The 20,472-nt window shown below is 37.7% G+C and overlaps 1 protein-coding gene across 1 annotated transcript; it reads left to right on the plus strand.

Moving 5' to 3' along the window:
* The first annotated feature begins 10,399 nt into the window (after window positions 1–10,399).
* On the plus strand, window positions 10,400–19,811 carry LOC133779253 (receptor-like kinase LIP2). The gene is made up of 5 exons (XM_062219237.1): window positions 10,400–10,438; window positions 10,873–11,007; window positions 11,389–11,686; window positions 19,074–19,504; window positions 19,590–19,811. Exons 1-5 carry the CDS (start codon window positions 10,400–10,402, stop codon window positions 19,809–19,811), a joined length of 1,125 nt encoding a protein of 374 aa, XP_062075221.1.
* The last annotated feature ends 661 nt before the right edge of the window (window positions 19,812–20,472 follow it).

A 20,472-nucleotide genomic window follows, 5' to 3' on the forward strand; every position in this document is an offset into this window, starting at 1 on the left:
GACTTGCCCCTATATTGGATACAAAAGACTCAGAATCGGCTCACGTAGTAACTAATGTTAAAGGCACTTGCGTAAGTATTACAATTGCATGTCATGTTAGAAGTAAATTTGTTATGATCACCACACAAAATTCTAACGAAACAGTTTTTACTCTAACTGAAATTGTTTACATGTCTTAATTAATGCACAAAATAACTACTTCAATCTTCGTGTTAATGTTAAAAAGAAGATTAAAATACTAACCACAAATATTAAAATAAAACATGACATAAAACAATCAATATCAAGTTTTCATCTACCTCCTCGTTATTATTTTGTTATAGAGTATGAGCAAAATTATTTGGTTGGAATACTAATGTTATAAGCGCAAAGAACAGGTGCATGTTAAATCTATGTACAAATTTTACCCATCAAGAATTTAGGAAAGGGTTAGTTTTACAATACTCTTTCTGTTCAAACAACCACATTAATTCCATAATGCACAAGGTATAATGAAACACACTATAAGATAAATATATATATATAATATTTTGTGTGATAGTGATAAAATTTTGTATTTTATTTTATACTATTATAGTTTTTATTTATATATAGACAAACTACCTGTGATGTAAATCCTACACCCTTCAAGAATAGCAAACAAGAAAGTAAAACAGCAAGAGAATCAAACTAAAACTTTTAAATAAAATAACACCAACAAATTACTTGGTTAAGAGCCTACATCCAAGGTAGAACAGCCCCAATGAATGGCTGTAATGGCTTTATTTCTCTCAAGTATCAAGTACAATCTTACACAAGGGAGACTTGCTCTGCATACAAGATAATTCTCTCAAAAACAGAACTTACAAAACAGAACCAAAACAGATACGAAAACTTCTCTCTGAAAACTTGAGTCCGAAAAGAGTAGTCATAAGACTATTTAAAACCTCCAACAATTATAGCCCTTAGCCAATTGTATTAACCGAATTTTGAACTTCATCCAATGAGATAAAGCCACTTCAGCAGTCACTTAAGTGGCTTAAACCAATCACCATAAATCCACCTTGGTTTAGTCACATAAGTGAGTAATAGAAAGTAAGAGCTATTCTAACAAATGCCATTTAAGGCTAATCTGAATTCTCAATGTTAAGCAAGCTTAGGCAGTGACTAAGCTTTTGTAAGGTAACACTCTTTGTCAACATATCAACAGGATTATTTTTTGTGCTAATTTTATTGGCTTGAACTTCTTTTTGAGTTACAATATCTCTAATGAAATGATATTTAATGTCAATATGCTTGGATCTCTCATGTAGCATAGGATTCTTAATGAAATGTAGGGCACTTTGATTATCTCAATAGAAAGTAATATCACTTGAATTTAAGCCAAGTTCTTGAGTCAAGCCTTTAAGCCAAATTGCTTCCTTAAATGCTTCTGTTGCTGCCATATATTCAACCTCAGTAGTGGACAAGGCAACAACCTTTTGGAGATTAGATTTCCAACTTACACTTCCACCAAGCACTATAAAAACAAAACTTGTAAGGGATCTTCTTGTGTCAATATTTGCAGCATAATCACTGTCAACAAAGCCAACAACTTCTTCAGCATATTCTGTTTTTGACCATACACCAGTCCCAAATCTGTTGTACCTTTAATGTATCTCAAAATTCATTCCAAAGCTTTCCAATGAGTTTCTCCACGATTAGTCATGTACCTACTAACCACACTTAAAGTATGTGTTAAATCTGGTCTAGTACAAACCAACATTTCTCAAATTTGAAAAAGAGTCAGAAGAAATGGTTCGATCCTCTTATTTTTTTTCTCGAACCGAGAGATCCATGAATCGGGATCCTAATGCATATAGATACAAATGGTCCAATGGGAGCAAGAATTTACAGGAACATTTTGAACATTTCATTTCTGAGCAGAAGAGTCGTTTTCATTTTCAAGTAGTGTTCGATCGATTACGTATTAATCAATATTCGATTGATTGATCTGAAGTTATCGACAAAAAAGATTTGTCTAAGTCACTTCCTTTCTTTTTGTCCAAGTTTCTTCTCTTTTGTCTAACTCACCATTGCATACATGAGGCTGCCCACAACATTTATATATGGAACATTGTCCATGTATTTCAATTCAGCCTCAGTTTGTGGGGATTGAGATTGAGACAATGTAAAATGAGGAGCTAAGGGTGTTGAAACTACCTTTGCTTTATCCATACTGAATTTTTCCAATACCTTTTTGATGAATCCATAATCGATCACCTTCAGCAAAGAACCCCTTCTGGTTTCCAAGAACAGAACCAGTTCTCTTGATTGAACTGTCTCACACTCAACTCTTTGAATGAACACCACAAGATCAAGAATAACTCTCAGACAATTAAAGAGAAAATGTATAGCTTTTATTGATTGTATATTGAATGATACATGGTAATCCAACTCAGTACATATTTATACACTAAGGCAATGTACCAAACTAAATAGTCATAAATGACTGGACAAAGAAATGACCAATAAGACTACCAATATGGTACACGTGGTTAAGTATTAGCAGGCAACTAAACTAACAAATTCTCCACCTTGACTGCTAATACAAAGCTAAAACATAAAAATATATGAAAAACAGAACAGAGAAGGAAAAAATCACAGATGACCAATATCTGTGATTTTGAGCAATTCAAGACAGTGATGGAACTTGACTGTAGCAAGTGATTTGGTAAGCATATTAGTTGCATTGTCTTCAGTAGGGACCTTACAAAGCTTAACCTTTCCTTCACTGATTACATCTCTGATGAAATGTAATCTAACATCTATATGCTTGGTCCTTTCATGAAATACTTGGTTTCTGCTGAGGTGAAGAGCACTCTGGCTGTCACAGTAGATGTTTACACATCTTTGATCGATTCCTAGCTCCCTTGTAATTCCTTTAAGCCAGATTCCTTCTTTCACAGCTTCTGTACAAGCTATGTATTCTGCCTCTGTGGTGGATAGGGCTACAATTGTTTGAAGATTAGCTTTCCAGCTGATTGTACACCCATTTAGCATGAACACATAACCTGATTGTGATCTCCTTGTGTCTAGATCACCAGCATAGTCTGAATCTACATAGCCCAAAACACCTGTAAAGCTTGTATTTGAGCTATAAACTAATCCAGTATTGATTGTTCCCTTTAAGTATCTTAGAATCCACTTGACAGCCTTCCAATGTTCTTGTCTTGGTTTGCTCATAAATCTTCTCACCACACTAACCCCATGACAGATATCTGGTCGAGTGCAGACCATGACATACATGATACTGCCTACAATGCTTGTGTAAGGAATAGACTCCATATATTTGACTTCTTCTTCAGTGGTTGGTGCTTGTGAGCAGGATAATCTGAACTGCTGAGATATGGGTGTACTGACTGGTTTAGCATCAGCAAACCCGAATTTATCAAGAATTTTGGTAATGTATTCACTCTGAGACAACTTGAGCCTTCGATTCCTTCGGTCTCTATTGAAATCTATTCCCAAAATTCTCTTTGCTGGACCAAGGTCTTTCATTTCAAATTCCTTGTTGAGCAACCTCTTAACTTTTTCTATTTCACTCATACTTTTGCTGGCTATGAGCATGTCATCAACGTATAGGAGTAGGTACACTTGTGCCTTCTCATTTTTGACATACACACAGCTATCAAAGGCACTCCTTTTGAAACCAGATTTGATTACAAAATCATCAAATCGTTTATACCACTGCCTAGGTGACTGTTTTAAGCCACAGAGTGACCTTTTTAATAGACAAACGTGATCCTCTTTTCCTTTCACCCAAAACCTGTCGGCTGTTTCATGATTTTCTGCTCCTCAAGATCACCATGTAGGAAAGCAGTCTTGACATCCAGATGCTCTAGTTCTAGGTCCTCTACTGCAACAAGGCTTAAAAAAATCCTTATTGAAGTGTGTTTCACAATAGGAGAGAATATCTCATGGTAGTCAATACCCTCTCTTTGTGTGAAACCTCTAGCAACTGATCTGGCCTTATATCTTACCTTTTCCCCACCTGGTACTCCTGCTTTCAGCTTGAAAATCCACTTATTTCCAACAACCCTTTTTCCAACAGGTCTCTCAATCAAAATCCAGGTCTTGTTTCTGTTTAGAGAATCTATTTCATCTTCCATAGCTGCTTTCCACTTTCGATTATCACTTGACTTCATGGCCTCAACATAAGTTCTTGGTTCAAAGTCACCTATGTCTGCAATGTTTAGAGCATAATGAACTACATCTGCAAATCCATACCTCATAGGTGCTTTCACAGCCCTTCTCTTATGATCCCTGACCAGCTCATAATCTAAAGTTGCATCCTCTTCTTGATCAGATTCGCTGTCAGCTAGGTCTTGTTCTCCTTCTGTCATAAACTCTTCTGTTGCAACTGGAATGGTAGGGTCTGATTTGTTAGGCAGCTCCACCTCAATCTGAACATCCTCATCAGCCTTCTTACTCTCTATCTCAGCATGAGTTTTCAGTGTATCTTTGTACATCTTGTTTTCTTCAAACACTACATCCCTGCTAACAAAATATTTTTGGTGATTACCCGGTTCTATGCTCCATAATTTGTACCCTTTTACACCCTTTGGATACCCTATAAAAATACACTTTCTTGCTCTAGGTTCCAGCTTGTCTTGCCTCAAGTGAGCATAAGCCACACACCCAAATATCCTAAGATGTCCATAGTGAGCATTATGACTTGACCATGCCTCTATAGGAGTCTTAAAATCAATGGCAGATGATGGGCATCTATTGATTAGATAGCTGGCTATTACCACAGCTTCACCCCAGAAATTCTTAGGCAAACCAGAGCTAATGATCATACATCTTACCCTTTCAAGTAGGGTCCTGTTCATTCTCTCGGCCAACCCATTCTGTTGTGGTGTTCTAGCAACTGTAAGATGTCTTCCAATCCCTTCTTTTCTGCAAAAAACATTAAATTGGTCCCCACAGAACTCTAACCCATTGTCAGTCCTGAGTTTCTTAATTCTCTTCCCAGTTTGGTTCTCTAACAGTGTCTTAAACTCCTTCAACTTAGGGAAAGCTTCATCTTTAGTTTTTAGAATATAGACCCACACTCTTCTAGAAAAATCATCAATAAACGAAATAAAGTACCTGGCTCCTCCTCTAGTAATTGTTCTTGATGGTCCCCATAGATCCGAATGTACATAGTCCACAATTCCTTTTGTGTTATGTTGACCTACTCCAAACTTTACTCTAGTGGATTTCCCAAGCACACAATTTTCATAGAATTCCAAATCATGAATATTATCTTTGCCTAAGACTCCCTTCTTGTGTAAAAATTTTAATCCCTTCTGATTTATGTGTCCGAGTCTTTTATGCCAAGTCATCGCTGCATTCTTGTTGTCTTTGATTGCAGCATTGATTTGATGCTTCATGGTACTTCCTTTGAGAACATAAATACCATTTATTGATGACCCTTTCATAATTTCCAAGGACCCTTTACTTACTTTCATCATGCCATTTTCTACCTTCACAGAGCATCCCTCACGATCCAACATAGCAACATAAATCAAATTCCTTTTGATCTCAGGAACATGTCTGACCTGATTCAATTCAACCTCTAAGCCTCCATCTAAAATTAACTTGACTGTCCCAATCCCAGCTATAGAGCACGATCTGTTGTCCCCAAGCTTCACAAAACCAGTGTTAATCTGTTGGTAATGATGAAATTGGCTTCTGTCTGGACACACATGAAACGAACAGCCAGAATCCAGAATCCATCCTAGCTCAGATTGACCCTTTGAAACAACTAACACCCCTGCACTCTCATAGCCATCATTGTCTACACTATCATATACAACATCCACATTTCCATGCTTATTCTTGTTGTCGCTTCTGTAAATTGGACAATCTTTCTTTAAGTGAAAGGTTTGATTGCAAATGAAACATCTTCTCTTTGGTTTTGGACTTGCCTTTCCCTTATTCGAATCTTGTTTCCCACTGTTCTCCTTCTTGAAGGGTTTTCCTCGAACCACCAATCCTTCTCCTGAACTTTCTTCCTTCATTTCTGATCTCCTTTTGATTTCCTTAGACATGAGTGCATTCTACACTTCTTCCAAAGTTAAGGAATCCTTACCATACATCATGGTATCCACAAAATGCTCATAGCTTTCTGTGGGAAGGGAGTTGAGGACTATGATTGCTTGGTCTTCATCTTCAATCTTGATCCCTATATTTTCTAGATCAATAATGATCTTGTTGAAATCATCCAAGTGATCTTCAACATTCTTCCCTGCTGTCATCTTAAAAGAATAAAGTTTTTGCTTCAAGAATAGTCTATTGGCCAAGGATTTTACCATGTAAAGATTCTCCAATTTAGCCATAGTCCATCTGCTGTGGTCTCCTTTGAAACTTCTCGAAGTACCTTATCTCCAAGACTGAGAATAATGGTACTGTGAGCTTTCACCATGACATCCGATTTTTCCTTCTTAGTCAATTCAACAGATAGCTTGTCTTCCCCAAGCAATGCATCTTGCAAGCCTTGTTGTACCAGGAGTGCTTTCATCTTTACCCTCCAAAGACCAAAATCATTCTTACCATTAAACTTTTCCAGATCGAATTTGGCATTCCCCATCTCCTCCGATTGATCACCAGAATCTTGAAACGAGAATCAAGAAACTTCTTCGAACAGATCAACCTGGCTCTGATACCAGTTGATGAATCCATAATCGATCACCTTCAGCAAAGAACCCCTTCTGGTTTCCAAGAACAGAACCAGTTCTCTTGATTGAACTGTCTCACACTCAACTCTTTGAATGAACACCACAAGATCAAGAATAACTCTCAGACAATTAAAGAGAAAATGTATAGATTTTATTGATTGTATATTGAATGATACATAGTAATCCAACTCAGTATATATTTATACACTAAGGAAATGTACCGAACTAAACAGTCATAAATGACTGGACAAAGAAATGACCAATAGGACTACCAATATGGTACAGGTGGATAAGTATTAGCAGGCAACTAAACTAACACTTTTCAAGATAACTTCTCTGAGAAAGCTTGATAACCCATGGTTCCTTTCGATCTATTTCTATGCCAAGCATTCTTTTGACTGTCCCAAGATCCTTCATGTCCAATTCACTACTCAGCTGCAACTTTAGTCTTGAAAATTAATTTTTGCATTTCCCAACAATAAGTATATCATCAACATATAATAACAGATATATTTTTTTATCAAAGTAAACACATGGATCATATTTGCTTTTGATAAAACCAACCTTAGTGATGTAGTTGTCAAATATGATATTCCATTGTCTAGGTGCTTGTTTGAGCCCATATAGTGACTTTTTCAATAGACACACTTGATTTGGATTGCCATTATCAAAGCCTTCTGATTGTCTCATAAAGATTTCTTCTTCCAAAGTACCATGTAAGAAGGTTGTTCTTACATCCATTTGGTCTACCTCAATATTTTCTTTCGCAGCCTTAGCCATCATTACTCGAATTGAAATTTGTTTCACAACTGGTGAGAAAATTTCAGTGTAGTCAACTCCTTCCTTTTCTGTGAACCCTTTGGCCACAAGTGTGGCTTTATACATCTTCCTTTCAATTTCTGGAATACCTTCTTTCAGCTTGTAAATCCATTTGCATTCTACTAACCTTTTCTTTTCTGGTTTGTCTACAAGAGTCCAAGTTTGATTCTTTTCAAGGGATGACATTTCTTCTTTCATAGCTTGAATCCAAAATTGACTTTCTTTATTGTTAATGGAATCTTGGTATGAAGTAGGATCCGAGCTGATTTCTTCTTTAGCTATTGATAAGGCATAGGAAATAAAGTCTGCATATCCGAGTTTCTCAGGTGCCTTTATTTCTCTCTTTTTTCTGTCTCTAGCTAGCTGGTAGCTTCTCAAATCTGTGGTTTCAGCTTCCTCACTATGAGTTAATTACCTTTGTGTCACACTTGCTGAATCAAGTTGATTTATGTCATCACTTTCCACCTCAATCTGTACTTACTCTGTGTTTGGCTTGGAGTAAATTCATTACTTCTTTTCATAGGCATTTCATTCTCTCTGAAAGTGACATCTCTACTTATGATGCACCTTTCAAAACCATCTTCAAGACACCATAGTTTGTATCCTTTAACTCCATTAGGATACCCTATAAACATGGACTTAAGTGCCCTTGATTCCAATTTGTCTTGTCGAATATGAGCATAAGATGTGCAGCCAAACACTTTTAAGTGTTCATATGATGTTTTCTCGACTGTCCAAACTTCTTGGGGGTGTTTTAAAATCCAAAGGTATTGATGGGCATCTATTAACTAAGTAGCAGGCTGTAGTAACAGTCTCACCCCAAAATTTTCTTTCCATTCCAGCACCCTTTAACATGCATCTCACTCTCTCTAACAAAGTTCTATTCATTTTTTATGCAAGGCCATTTTGTTGGGGTGTTTTCCTCACTGTCAAGTGTCTTGCAATGCCTTCTTGAATGCAGAAATTGTCAAACTCTTTTGAGGAAAACTCGAGTCCATTGTCTGTTCTTAATTTCTTTACTTTCTTTCCAATCTGATTTTTTGTGAGTCTTTTCCAATTGATGAAGCTTTCTAGTGCTTGGTCTTTAGATTTTAGTAATGTCACCCATACTTTTCTTGAGTAATCATCCACTATGCTCATAAAATAATTTGCTCCACCTAAGGATAGAACTTTTGCTGGACCCCATAAATCTGAATGCAAATAAGCTAGTGGTTCAGTTGTAGTGTGTATGCCACTAATAAATTTCACCCTGTAGCTCTTGCCATAGACACACTCCTCACAGAATTCTACTTTGCCAATGACTTTACCACTAAGTACCCTTTGTTTCACAAGTTCTTCTATGCCTCTTTCACTAATGTGCCCGAGCCTTTGGTGCCATAACAGAGTCATGTCTGAACTATTGTGAGTAACAATTGATGCTATTCCACTCACTAATTTTCCAATGAGAAAATTAAGACCATTTCTAAACTCTCCCTTCATAACTACTAGTGATCCCTTTGAGACTTTTAAGGAGTTTCCATCGATTTTAATTGTACAACCATTCTTTGCCAATTCACCAATAGAAAGCAGATTCCTTCTCAATTCAGGAATGTATCTAACATTTCTTGTGGTTCTTTGAACACCATCTGCCATCTTAATTATTACAGAACCAATGCCTTGTAATTTACATGCCTTGTTGTTCCCCAAAAGAACTGAACCACCAGTAATTTCTTCAAAATTACAGAATAATTCCTTGTTAGGACACATATGAAAAGAGCACCCTGATTCAAGTACCCAATCTTCACCAGAAATCTCATTTGAAACCACTAACACATCAGCTGATTCATATCCATCTGTTGCAACACTAGCTTCACCTTTGCCCTTTGTTTTCTTATGATTCAGCTTGTTCTTTAAAGAGTAGCATTCACTTTTGAAGTGACCTTCATTGTGACAGTAATTTCACTTCTTTCCAGACCTTGATTTGGATCTAGATCTGTATCCACCATGATAACTATGCCCTCGGTGTTCACCATGATTCTTGTAATTCTTGGAGTCACGTTTATCACTTCTCCCTCTTGCTATGAGTCCCTCTCCACTAGATTCTCCTTTATCATCTGATCTTTTTTTAATTTCTTTGGAATTGAGTGCAACTTTGACCTCTGCCATGGTTAGTGAATCTTTTCCATGTAATATAGTATCTACAAAATGTTCATAAGACTTAGAAAGAGAGCTGAGAAGAATTATACCTTGATCTTCATCCTCTAATGTAACTCCAATGTTTCTTAAGTCAAGAATGATCCAATTGAAATCATCAAGATGTTTCCTCAAATCTTTGGCATCATCCATATAGAGAGTGTATAACTTCTTCTTCAAATAGAGCTTGTTTGCTAGAGATTTCTTCAAGTATATAGCATCTAATTTGTTCCATAATTCGATAGCAGTTTCCTCACTTGATAGCTCCCTCAAAACCTCATCTCCGAGACTAAGAAGAATTGCACTATGAGCTTTGGTCTGAACTTCCAGTTGTTTTTTCTTATCATCACCAAGTTACACAAGTGCCTTGCTGTCAATGGCTTCTACAATGCCTTGATGTACCAACAATGCCTTCATTGTGATTCTCCATAACCCAAAATCATTCAGCCTTATGAACTTGTCCACCTCAAACTTTGCAGATGACATTTTTTCACTTTCTTGATTTTCAGACCGAGTTCTTGAACACCAAAATCACTGATCTTGGACTTCTACCAAACCTGGCTCTTGATAACACTTGTGATGTAAATCCTACAACCTTCAAGAACAGCAAACAAGAAAGTAAAACAACAAGATAATCAAACTAAAACTTTTAAATAAAAAATAACACCAACAAATTACTTGGTTCAGCTCAATTAAGAGCCTACATCAAAGGTAGAACAACCCCAATGAATGGATGTAATGGCTTTATTTCTCTCAAGTATCAAGTACAATTTTACACAAGGGAGACTTGCTCCACATACAAGATAATTCTCTCAAAAACAGAACTTACAAAACAGAACCAAAACTAATATGAAAACTTCTCTCTGAAAACTTGAGTCCGAAAAGAGTAGTCATAAGACTATTTAAAACCTCCAACACTTATAGCCCTTAGCCAACTGTATTAAACGAATTTTGAACTTCATCCAATGAGATAAAACCACTTCTGCAGTCACTTAAGTGGCTTGAACCAATCACCACACTACCAAATTAAATTTAAACAAGATTCAAACTTTGAATTGTATAAGTAAAAAAAGAAGAAAAAGAAAAGATAATTCTTATTAATTATGGGTCATATGAAACTTGTCTATTGAAACTTTTTATTTTTATTAATTTGTCTATTTAAGTAGTACACTTCAACTATATGTTACATTTGATACAGGGCTATCTCGATCCACAATACGTATTAACTCACAAGTTAACGGAGAAGAGTGATGTTTATAATCTTGGAATCGTATTTCTAGAACTATTGACTGGAATGCGTCCTATATTTCACAATAGAAACATTGTTAGTGAGGTATTTAATTTCTCAAATATTTGAAATAATTTTTTCTTCTGTTTTTTCCTATTATTATTTTTATAAATTTTAATTAGATAAACTTAATTATTATTTTATTGAGCTAGACATTTTATTCATATTTACTTCAACTATTTTTTCTTAAAAAAAAATATGTTATTTACTATTAATAATTTGTGAAGTAAAATATTAAAATTGTCAAATCTAGTTTTATGTTGTTGGATATTTTTTTTAACTAGCTAATACTTTTGTGTAACTTTATCCATAGCGAATAAAAGCTTGATATATACGGATTGTACTCCCATATGTTTCATTATTTGTCTTCTTTAGGTTGACTTAAATAAATTCTCCAATAATGTAATATTGTAAATCCAATATCAGGTTCTCTTAGCCTGTCAAGTTGGGAGGATGTTCTCCATCATGGATCGAAACATGGGATCCTACATGATTGAATCCATCAAAAGATTTATGGATCTAGCATTAAAGTGTTGTCAAGAAGAAACAAATGCAAGACCTTCAATGTTGGAGATTGTGAGAGAGTTAGAGAATATATGTTCATTGCAATGTGAATCTGATAGTAGCACTTTAGAATTAAAATCTACTTATGTAGAAATGGAAAATTTCGGTTCAACATCACTAGATGTGAGAAACAACACAAGTGTATTGTCTAATTTCCTAGGTAGTGACCTTATTAGTGGTGTTATCCCCACTATCAACCCTCGCTAATGATAACATCAATTAGTTATTATGAACCACATGCCTATTATAGTATTGTTTGTACACTGCAAACACATGTATTGTTATCTTAGATATCCATGTGTATGTAAAAAATATTATAAATTTTAGCTATCTTGGAGTTATAAAATTTGTAATGGTTTGGAAACATAATTCAAAGATATGGAATCTACTTCTTCTTACAAACAAGTCAAATTTATTGTTCCTTTTAGGGTTGGCTTGAGCCTTGGTATACACGCCTTTTTTATTATGAACAACAATACATATTGAACATTAAACTTTGACATGTTTGTTTATGGGGTGTACAATACATGTAATGAAAGTCAATGACAAAAAGTTAAACACCTAAGAGTATTTTTATTCTCAGAGTATCCTAAAGGCCCAAGTATTTTATAGTTCGATAGAAAAACAAAAAAGTTTCTTATTAATAGATGCCACCCTTTCTAAAATAAAATACTGCATGAGAAACTTCAAACCTTGAAGAAAAATAATGCCCAAGGATTTTCTAGGTGATAAATCACTCTACCACCAACATAGATTGTTATACCTGTTGGTTTTTAATTACATGTATATGAGTGCTTATATTATATTACAAAATTTTAAATAAACATTTTATTTATTAATTCATAAGATAAATCTTATTCTAGCAACTATCACTAGAATAGGACCATCTCATTTATTTGTATCTAGTGTAAAATACATGGAGCAAAATATAGTGATCTACCTCTTAAAGCGCAGTTTCAAAGCCTAAACTTCATCTCCTATGCGTGTGGCTCCAAAAGAGAGCATCTTGACCACTTGTCTTCCAAACTATGTCTCTCACAATGCAAGGAGAATGAGTGGTCTCCTTTGTCAATGGTGATTTTCTATACACTAGTTGGTGGTGTTTCATCTCATGAGAGTGTGTATCCTTTGTGTAATATAGAAATCAAATACACAAAAGGGAGTGTTCTTCCTTGGGGTTGGCACAAACATTAGGGAGGGAAAGAGAGACAAAGAGAGTTTCTATTTTCTTCTAAAGAATAGCTAACTCTAACCCATCTCACATAATGTTCTATTTATAGAAACAAAGAAGAAGGTAGGTCAATTAAAACCCTGCCATCTTGGAGTAGGCCTTAAGTGCCGATCACAATCCATTTGGACTCTGCTTTGGCATCCACCATGCAGCGCATGACTTTTCAATTTGATTTTTTTCTCTTTTATTTATATCACTTTATTTATACTCTATAAATAACATGTCTAAAATTAATTTTTAATAAAATATCAGTATATTTTATTTTTCCTTATTTTATTATTTCACAAATAATAAATTATAATTGAGGAGTGTTATGGTCAACCTCCTATTTCAATCTCTTAGTCAAACTCCACCCCAAAAAACACATCCCGGAGTATTTTTTTTCCAATATTTTTCACAGCGATGCTCGATGTAGTTACGACACTATTCCTGTAAAATTTATAAAAATTCCAAGTAGTTTACAGTGCTGAAAATAGTTTTGGGTTTTTTTTAACACTCTTGGTAAACTGAAATATCAAGAATTCTATTTTCAGCTCTGTAAACTATTAATTTTTTTTTTAAATTTAGAGAATGGATGTCGTAACTACAACGAACACCGCCATGAAAAAAAATATTTGTAATGCCCTGAAATCCCTAATGTGGTTTAATGGTTCGATTAGTAGGCCGGGAGGGCCATAATTGTTCTATTATGCCATTAAACTATTATATGCATGTTTATGTGAATTATATTATAATATGATGTTAAATGCATGCATGTGGGTCCACATTTCATCTCAGGGGTATTTTGGTAATTTGGCCCATTGAGGGCGTAATTGTATATTTGTATGCATGTCGGTGATATATTATTGAGCCCACATTATAATGTGGATTTATTCGAACTATTCGACATGAGACGATCTTTGAGTATAAATTGGTGGTTTAGTCATAACGGGATTAAGTTCGAGGCTCGGGGTAAGTCTCGGGGTGATTTAATGATTAGAGCGTTGCCATAAATTAAAGGGTAACGGGATATGAAGTATTGGTATTTGAGAGTATCGATAATAACAGGAATTAGAGAACGTTAATTATGATTAGCGGGATTAGAGGATAAATGACATTTTTGCCCTTACTAGCCTTTTTAGAGTTTTACTTAACTTAGGGTCAATATGGTCATTTGGCAAGGGATATATGTGATTCTAGTAAGCTATAGAAAGAACTGAAAGAAAAATAGAGTTGCTGGTTTCCCTTCTCACGATCATCACCCTCCTCCTTCCTCCTTTGGATTTTTGAACCCCAATTTGAAGAGCCAAGCTAGGAAATCAAAGATTGGAGCTTAGAGTCTTAGTTCATCCATTGAAGAGGACTCAAATCTAGCTTGAGGTAAGAATTCATCCATTAAATTTGGCTATACTCTGTTTTTCTTATGGTTATTCAATTGAGGAATTTGAAGTGTCGAGTTGGAAGTTTTTGAGTAAGGTTGCTTGGGTTTTTATGAGGTTGGGGTATAGATGAAGTTTTGGGGTCAAATGGCATGTTTGGGTGATGTCTGGGGCTGGTTTGAAGGCTTGGTTTTCAAGGGAAATCGCAGGGGAGGAAACCAGAAAAAATCTAGTCCTGCAGGTGGCACCCCAGCGCTAGGTCAACTTCAGCAAGTCCTATTTTTAAGGCTCGGGATGACTTTGGGGGCTCGGGGATTGATTCATTTACCCCGTTTGGGTGGATTGGGAGTCTCGAGAGTGCGAGATTGATCCCAGAAGTGAGGATTTAGATTGTGAACCTCTTATTGATTTATTTTATTAATGGATTCCAATTGGTTATGACTAGGTGACTGCTAAGGGACTAAAAGACTGATCGTTCTCAAGGGTCGTTCTTATATTAATTCTCGCTCGAACCAGAGGTAAGAAAGCTGCACCCATATGTGACATGCATGGTTATTCATGAGGCATGTTGAATGTTTAAATGTGGACATTGATTGAATATCGAATGCTTAGCAAATCTTGCTCACTTGTGTATGGCACTGACTAAATAGTCAGAATTGACAATGGTGTCAGTATCAACTGTGAAGCTGTGACTCACTAGTCAAGTTTGGCAGTAGTACTGAGCACTAGTCACATGGTATTGACTCATAAGTCAAGAATGGTCTTAGCGTGTTAACGTAAGCCGACAAAGATTAGATCTAATCGAGAACTGCATTGAATGACTCAAATGAGCATTAATGCCAGATCGACCTCAAGTTCGATGAAAACTAAAAGCGCTTGTCTAGCCAAAGTCGATGAAAACTAAAAGCGCTTATCTAGCCAAAGGCTAGTCATTTAGAGCCAGGGCCAGCGAGCCCCGGTGACTGCTTAGTCACATGGCTATGGGTGCCGAGCCCCGTAGGGACTACCCATCAGTCACTCATCTGTTAAGCTAGTGACTTACCTATCAATCACTCATTCGTTTAAGCTAGTGACTTACTCATCTGTCACTCATTATGGTTTACCAGAACCTCAAAGTGTTAAATCACTCATCTGATTAGAGCTATAAGCTCCTTCATGGTTAACGTAACCACAAAGTGATATTCACTCATCTGTACAGGACTATAAGCTCTTTATGATTATAATGATAATCATTTGATAATATTTATGTGCAATATTGAGTTTTCTTGCTGGGCTTTGGCTCATGGGTGCTATGTGGTGTAGGTAAAGGGAAAGAAAAGCTCACCCAGCCTTGAGTGGAGAGCTTAGGTGGTGATGTGTACATATGCGGCCGCTTGACCACCACGGCCAAGGATTTCTCAGGGGAACTAGGGAGTTTACCCTATTTTTAACGTTTAGATCGGCGGGTTGTAAATTTTAAACTGTAATGACCATTTTGTATCGTAAATAACTTGTAAACGTTTTTATGGGCCCATGAACAGTTTTATGTTTTAAATAAAATATATCATTTTCTTTTGATTAGTTTCCACCTTAACCTATTAATAACACCTAGAAGCACGTTTTTAACCAAAGAACTCGGTTAGTGAGTTAAATCACAGTTCAAAGTTCACCGTAACTGTCTTGGGGTAACCAGGGCGTTACAATATTCATACATGTATTTTTGGGACAAAGACTGACTAAGAGGTTGAAATAGGAGGTTCACTACTACAAAAGACTCTTTACGGGTCACTGTTTTAGGAGGCACATCTAAATGCAAGTCCTTAAAAAGGTCTCTGGAGCTTTTAAGACACTTATTGAAAGTCCTTAACAAACACATTTTAGGACGCGCATTGAGTGTCCTAATAAAATATGTGGGTCTTAAAAAAACCTGAGGAGAGAAATTGGATTTGAAATTTGGCAATGAATTTTAAAGGCAAGTGTTGACCCTCGATATGGTCAACTAACACGAAGTCAAATGCTTGATGTGAATGAAGGTGTTGAAATAGATCTAATGGAAAAACAGTAAAGGACACAACAAATTATAGTGGTTCGGCCACACAAAATGGCAATGACCTACGTCCACTTAAGCTATTATTGATATTAGTTCTCAAAGGAGTAATCAAAGAACTAGGGTTCTCTGAGTTTCACAGACTTGAGAGAGATGAATAATACAATTGTAAGATAATAGCTCTAATTCTCTTGTAAGTATCAACTTAAATCAGCCAAAAGTCCCTTCCTTGAGCTATTTCTCTCTATTTATAGGCTCAAGGAGGATTACACGAATTAGTTACATATATTATTTCCTAAATAATCGGATCATCATGGATCATGGGAGATAATCTCGGATATGATTACAATTGTACAATATTATCTCTAAATATATGGAGCATACGACCAGGCTGGTCGTATATAAAACCCAAATGTTACGTCAGGGGAATCTCACTGGTCGATGGTCGAACAAACCTTCTGCCAGGTGTTAGCCACGTGTTAAAAACGCCTGCCACGTCACCCATGCCTGCTTTTTGGATAACATTTGCCCCCCAAGTTTATTTATTACGACCAGCAATAAATGAACATTAAGGAAAACGACTCTTCGATTACCCCACCAAATCTGTCAGAGTAATTCGTGCCTTCTCAGAAAAAGTAACCTACCCCTGTCTAATCATGGCTTTTTGGTTCCCAAGCAACCCATTGACATCTATCACTCTTCCCCATGCTTCGAAAAGAGGAAACTGATGATTACCTCTTTTTTCATGCCACAGACAAAATATAAATAGCCTCCCCAGAGCTTCCTTTTTCTTTTTACGCAAGCTATTTCTCTATCAAGAAACCCTAATTTAGAACCTCTACTTTCTCTGAAGATCATCTTCCGACGTTCCAAGAACCAGCCGTTCGTTCGCCTACGCTCAGAATTTCTTCAAACCTCCATAATCTTCGCTTCGGTAAGTTTCAGGACTTTTCTACTCTTTATTTTACGTTGTGCATGCCGATGTAAGTTAGCTTTTAGGTTCTGATATTTCCTGCGTTCCTGGGTTGAGATGCATGAAAATAGGGGATTTATCGAGTGATGCTAGATAGGATGGTGCATCTTTGCCATTTAGGATTTGTGAATCAGTTTGATAGTCGAGATCATAAATTTAGGACGTAAAATCGAAGTAAAAATTCGATTTTTATGCTAGTTGAAAAACTGAGTTTTTCCTGCCCTAACTGGAGTTGAAAATGCTTTTTCAGAAACAAACTTTTTACTTTCACTTTTTGATCTGTTTTTCAAGCTGTTCGCATGAAAACATTAGCTTTTTGCTAGAATGCTGTTGTATAAAAAATTGACTTTTATACACGACCAGCGTTATTCTAACCAATTTTCTAGACTCTCCATCCTCACCTCCCCATTTTTCTATTCGCAAATTTTAATGCCAGATTTGTGGGGAGGTGAGAGGCCGATCGAAGACGATCTCCTTGCACAACTGCTTGAAGGTGAAGAACAGCCTGCTCAGAGTGTTCACGAGATTCCTTTTTCTAGACTCTTTGCTTCCAGACCTCAACCATCTCCAGCCAGAATGGATCGTTCCAAATCCACTGGTCAAAAGAAACAAAAGCCTGACCACACTTCAAATTCTCCAGCTCAGCCTGATTCACAGGCTGGGGTTTCCTCGACCAGTGGTCGAGAAAACATTGTCCCAGACCCTCGCATCCAGGTTAGGGCTCGCCCTCGGCATTCAATTCTTCTTGATGTCGAGTGGTATCTTTCTCCGCTTAGCCAAGTAACCCCCAGGATGCTTGCCAATTATCTCAGGAAGTATCCCCTCACTGGGGTAAATCTCAAGATCCCCACTGTGGAAGAGAGGGCTAATTTTCCTGGAGGTGTTTATAGCGCCTAGTCGAGGTATCACATAGAGGTGGGGGCTACCCTTCCTCTTCATCCATTCTATCAGGGGGTGGCGAACTACTTTGGTGTCGCCCCCTTCCAAATTACTCCCAACGGATATAGAATGCTTTCTGCACTCTATATCCTTTATAAACTTAAAAAATGGCCGGAGCCTACTCCTCATGAGGTCAATTACCTTTTTGAACTTACGTCCAACCCCCAACAGTCCGGGACGGGGTTTTTTCATTTTTGTCACCAGGAGATGAGCCGAACATTCCTAAGTGACACCACCCACATCTCCAACGTGGGGAAATACAGTCAGGAGTATTTCCTCATGCCTGACATGGCTGCAAATAACCTGGCCTTCGCTCGAGGAGGTAAATGCCCTTTTCCACTGGTCGCTGTTTTTACTTAGCAATTTTCCTTATACTTTTCTGAAACATATTGTGACTTTCATGCCCATGGCTGCGACCATACCCGACACCTGACATGGTGTTAAGGTCCAACACGCTGGCCAGAATGACGGATGCTGAGAAGAGCGTCAAGTCTCTGGTCACTGAGGATAACTTGAGGCTGTTTGGCTTCCTAGCCCCTCAACAGGATATGAGGGAACCCGCGGCGGTTAGTGCCACTGCAGAGGGGAATCCCAAGCAGCAACCTCCAGCGTCTCCTCCTTGAAGGAGACCGACTGGGGTTACAATCAGGGAACCCACTGGCATTCCCTCAGTAGAAAGGCCTTCTGCCCCTCAAGGGAAGGGAAAACAAAAGGCAGTCGAGACTATCGTAGACTTAGACGAGTCTTCCGACGAAAACGGTATTGTTATTTCACTTTTAGATAACTTGCCAATTCCCTGTCATTTATTTGACGGGGACGGAAATTTTACATATACTCCAAATCTAGGGCCAGACTTCTTCGTGCCAGAGAGTGAGTGTATGACTAGTAGAGTCAATAGTGTAGCGACAAGTAGTAATAGCTCGGCTATTGGTCTTTGTAATTTTCTTTATCTCTTTTCTGATGTGCCATAACTTGTCATTTATTTGTAGCTTACTATCTGCATATTTGTTTCTTTTGCAGATATGGCCTTCGCAAATTTTTTCGATCTGTACAGCACTCAGGAAGAAGAAGAGGTTCCTTTGGTCCGAAGGAGGAAATCGGCCAGGAAACACGACCGCGAGTCCAGCCAAGTACCTCCGGCCAAGAAGAATCGAGCAACCGATCCTCCAAAGGATGGGCCCTCTGGCCAACCGTCTGCCCAAAATTCTGCTCCTGCTGAGAAGGAAATCCCTCCTCCGCATGCTGCCACAAATCCTTCACCTACGGCTCCAAACGAACAAGCCCAGCAAGCCGATCTCCCAGGGGCCAAACTAGCAAGCCGCTCCCTGTGGTCAGCTAAGGATCGCCTCACCCATATCCTTAAGCATGACTGCTGTAGAGAGGCCATGGCTGAAGGTGAAACCATGGGGGTCAACCAGATCCTCAACAGGGCCCTTAATGAAGTGGCCAGTGTAAGAACCCTTTTTCCTTTTTTGTGATCATGGTTTTGACTTTTTCTTCTTTGAAGTTGGCATAACTCTTATTCTTTGATTGCAGGCCATGCTGACCATGACTGCTGCTCGTGCCCGCGCGAGTGCAAGAATCGATCAGTCCCGAGTGAAGCTTACCGAGGAACTTCAAGCCGCAGAGGCTAGGCACGCTGGGGAGCTGGAGGTGATGACCCAGCAGAAGGATTCCTTGGCCGCGGAACTGGCAGAAAAGCAAGCCTCTCTGGAAAATGTTAGAAAGCAGAGAGATGATTACCAAGATGCTAGCTGAACCCAATGGTGTGAAGTGAAAAGGCTTCAAGAGGAGAATCTTGCTAAGGACAAGAGCATTGCTGTCCTTAAGAGCCAGGTGGAGCAGCTCAAGCTTACAAATGCCAAGGACCTGGAAAGGTACAAGAACGCGACACTTCAGTGTTTCTATGACTTCTGGAAACACAATCAAAGTACCAACTTCGGCTACCTTCCAGAGGATTCCAGGAAGGCTGAGCTGGCTAGTTGTACTGCTCGGTTGGCTGCTGAAGAAAGAGCCAGGATTCCTGCCTCCCCAGACATTCCGCTGGCCGTCGGAGTGGAGGGAGGGGAAGCTGCAGGAGACGTAGTCGACCAGAATGCTCCCCAGGATCCTCCTGCTGCTTCTTAGCCTGCTATTTTTTTGCTTATTTTATTTTCTTTTTTAAACATACAACCTACGGGTCGTGATGTAAAGACTGATTTTTCTTTGGTTTGGCTGCATGGGCAGCTTATTTTACTTTTACTTTTAACCAATTACATCCAAGCAGTACTACTTGCAGTGTAAAATAATTCCCTTTGATATTATAATTCGCATGACCAAACTTAGCATAGCACTTTGGCTTGATTTAACAAAATATAAAATTTGAAAAATACTCTAAGTACCGTAGCATGCTTTCACTTATTTTGTTCATGTGTTTACA

The sequence above is a fragment of the Humulus lupulus genome, chromosome 5, assembly GCF_963169125.1.
Source record: "Humulus lupulus chromosome 5, drHumLupu1.1, whole genome shotgun sequence".
NCBI lineage: Eukaryota > Viridiplantae > Streptophyta > Magnoliopsida > Rosales > Cannabaceae > Humulus > Humulus lupulus.

Excerpts from the sequence above, each read along its gene's own strand:
- LOC133779253 (XM_062219237.1), top strand. The coding sequence starts at position 10,400 with ATGAATGGATGTAATGGCTTTATTTCTCTCAAGTATCAA. Across the intron at positions 11,008-11,388 it reads ATAGAAACATTGTTAGTGAG|GTTCTCTTAGCCTGTCAAGT; the intron begins GTATTTAATTTC and ends ATCCAATATCAG. Across the intron at positions 11,687-19,073 it reads TGTATTGTCTAATTTCCTAG|ATATGGCCTTCGCAAATTTT; the intron begins GTAGTGACCTTA and ends TTTCTTTTGCAG.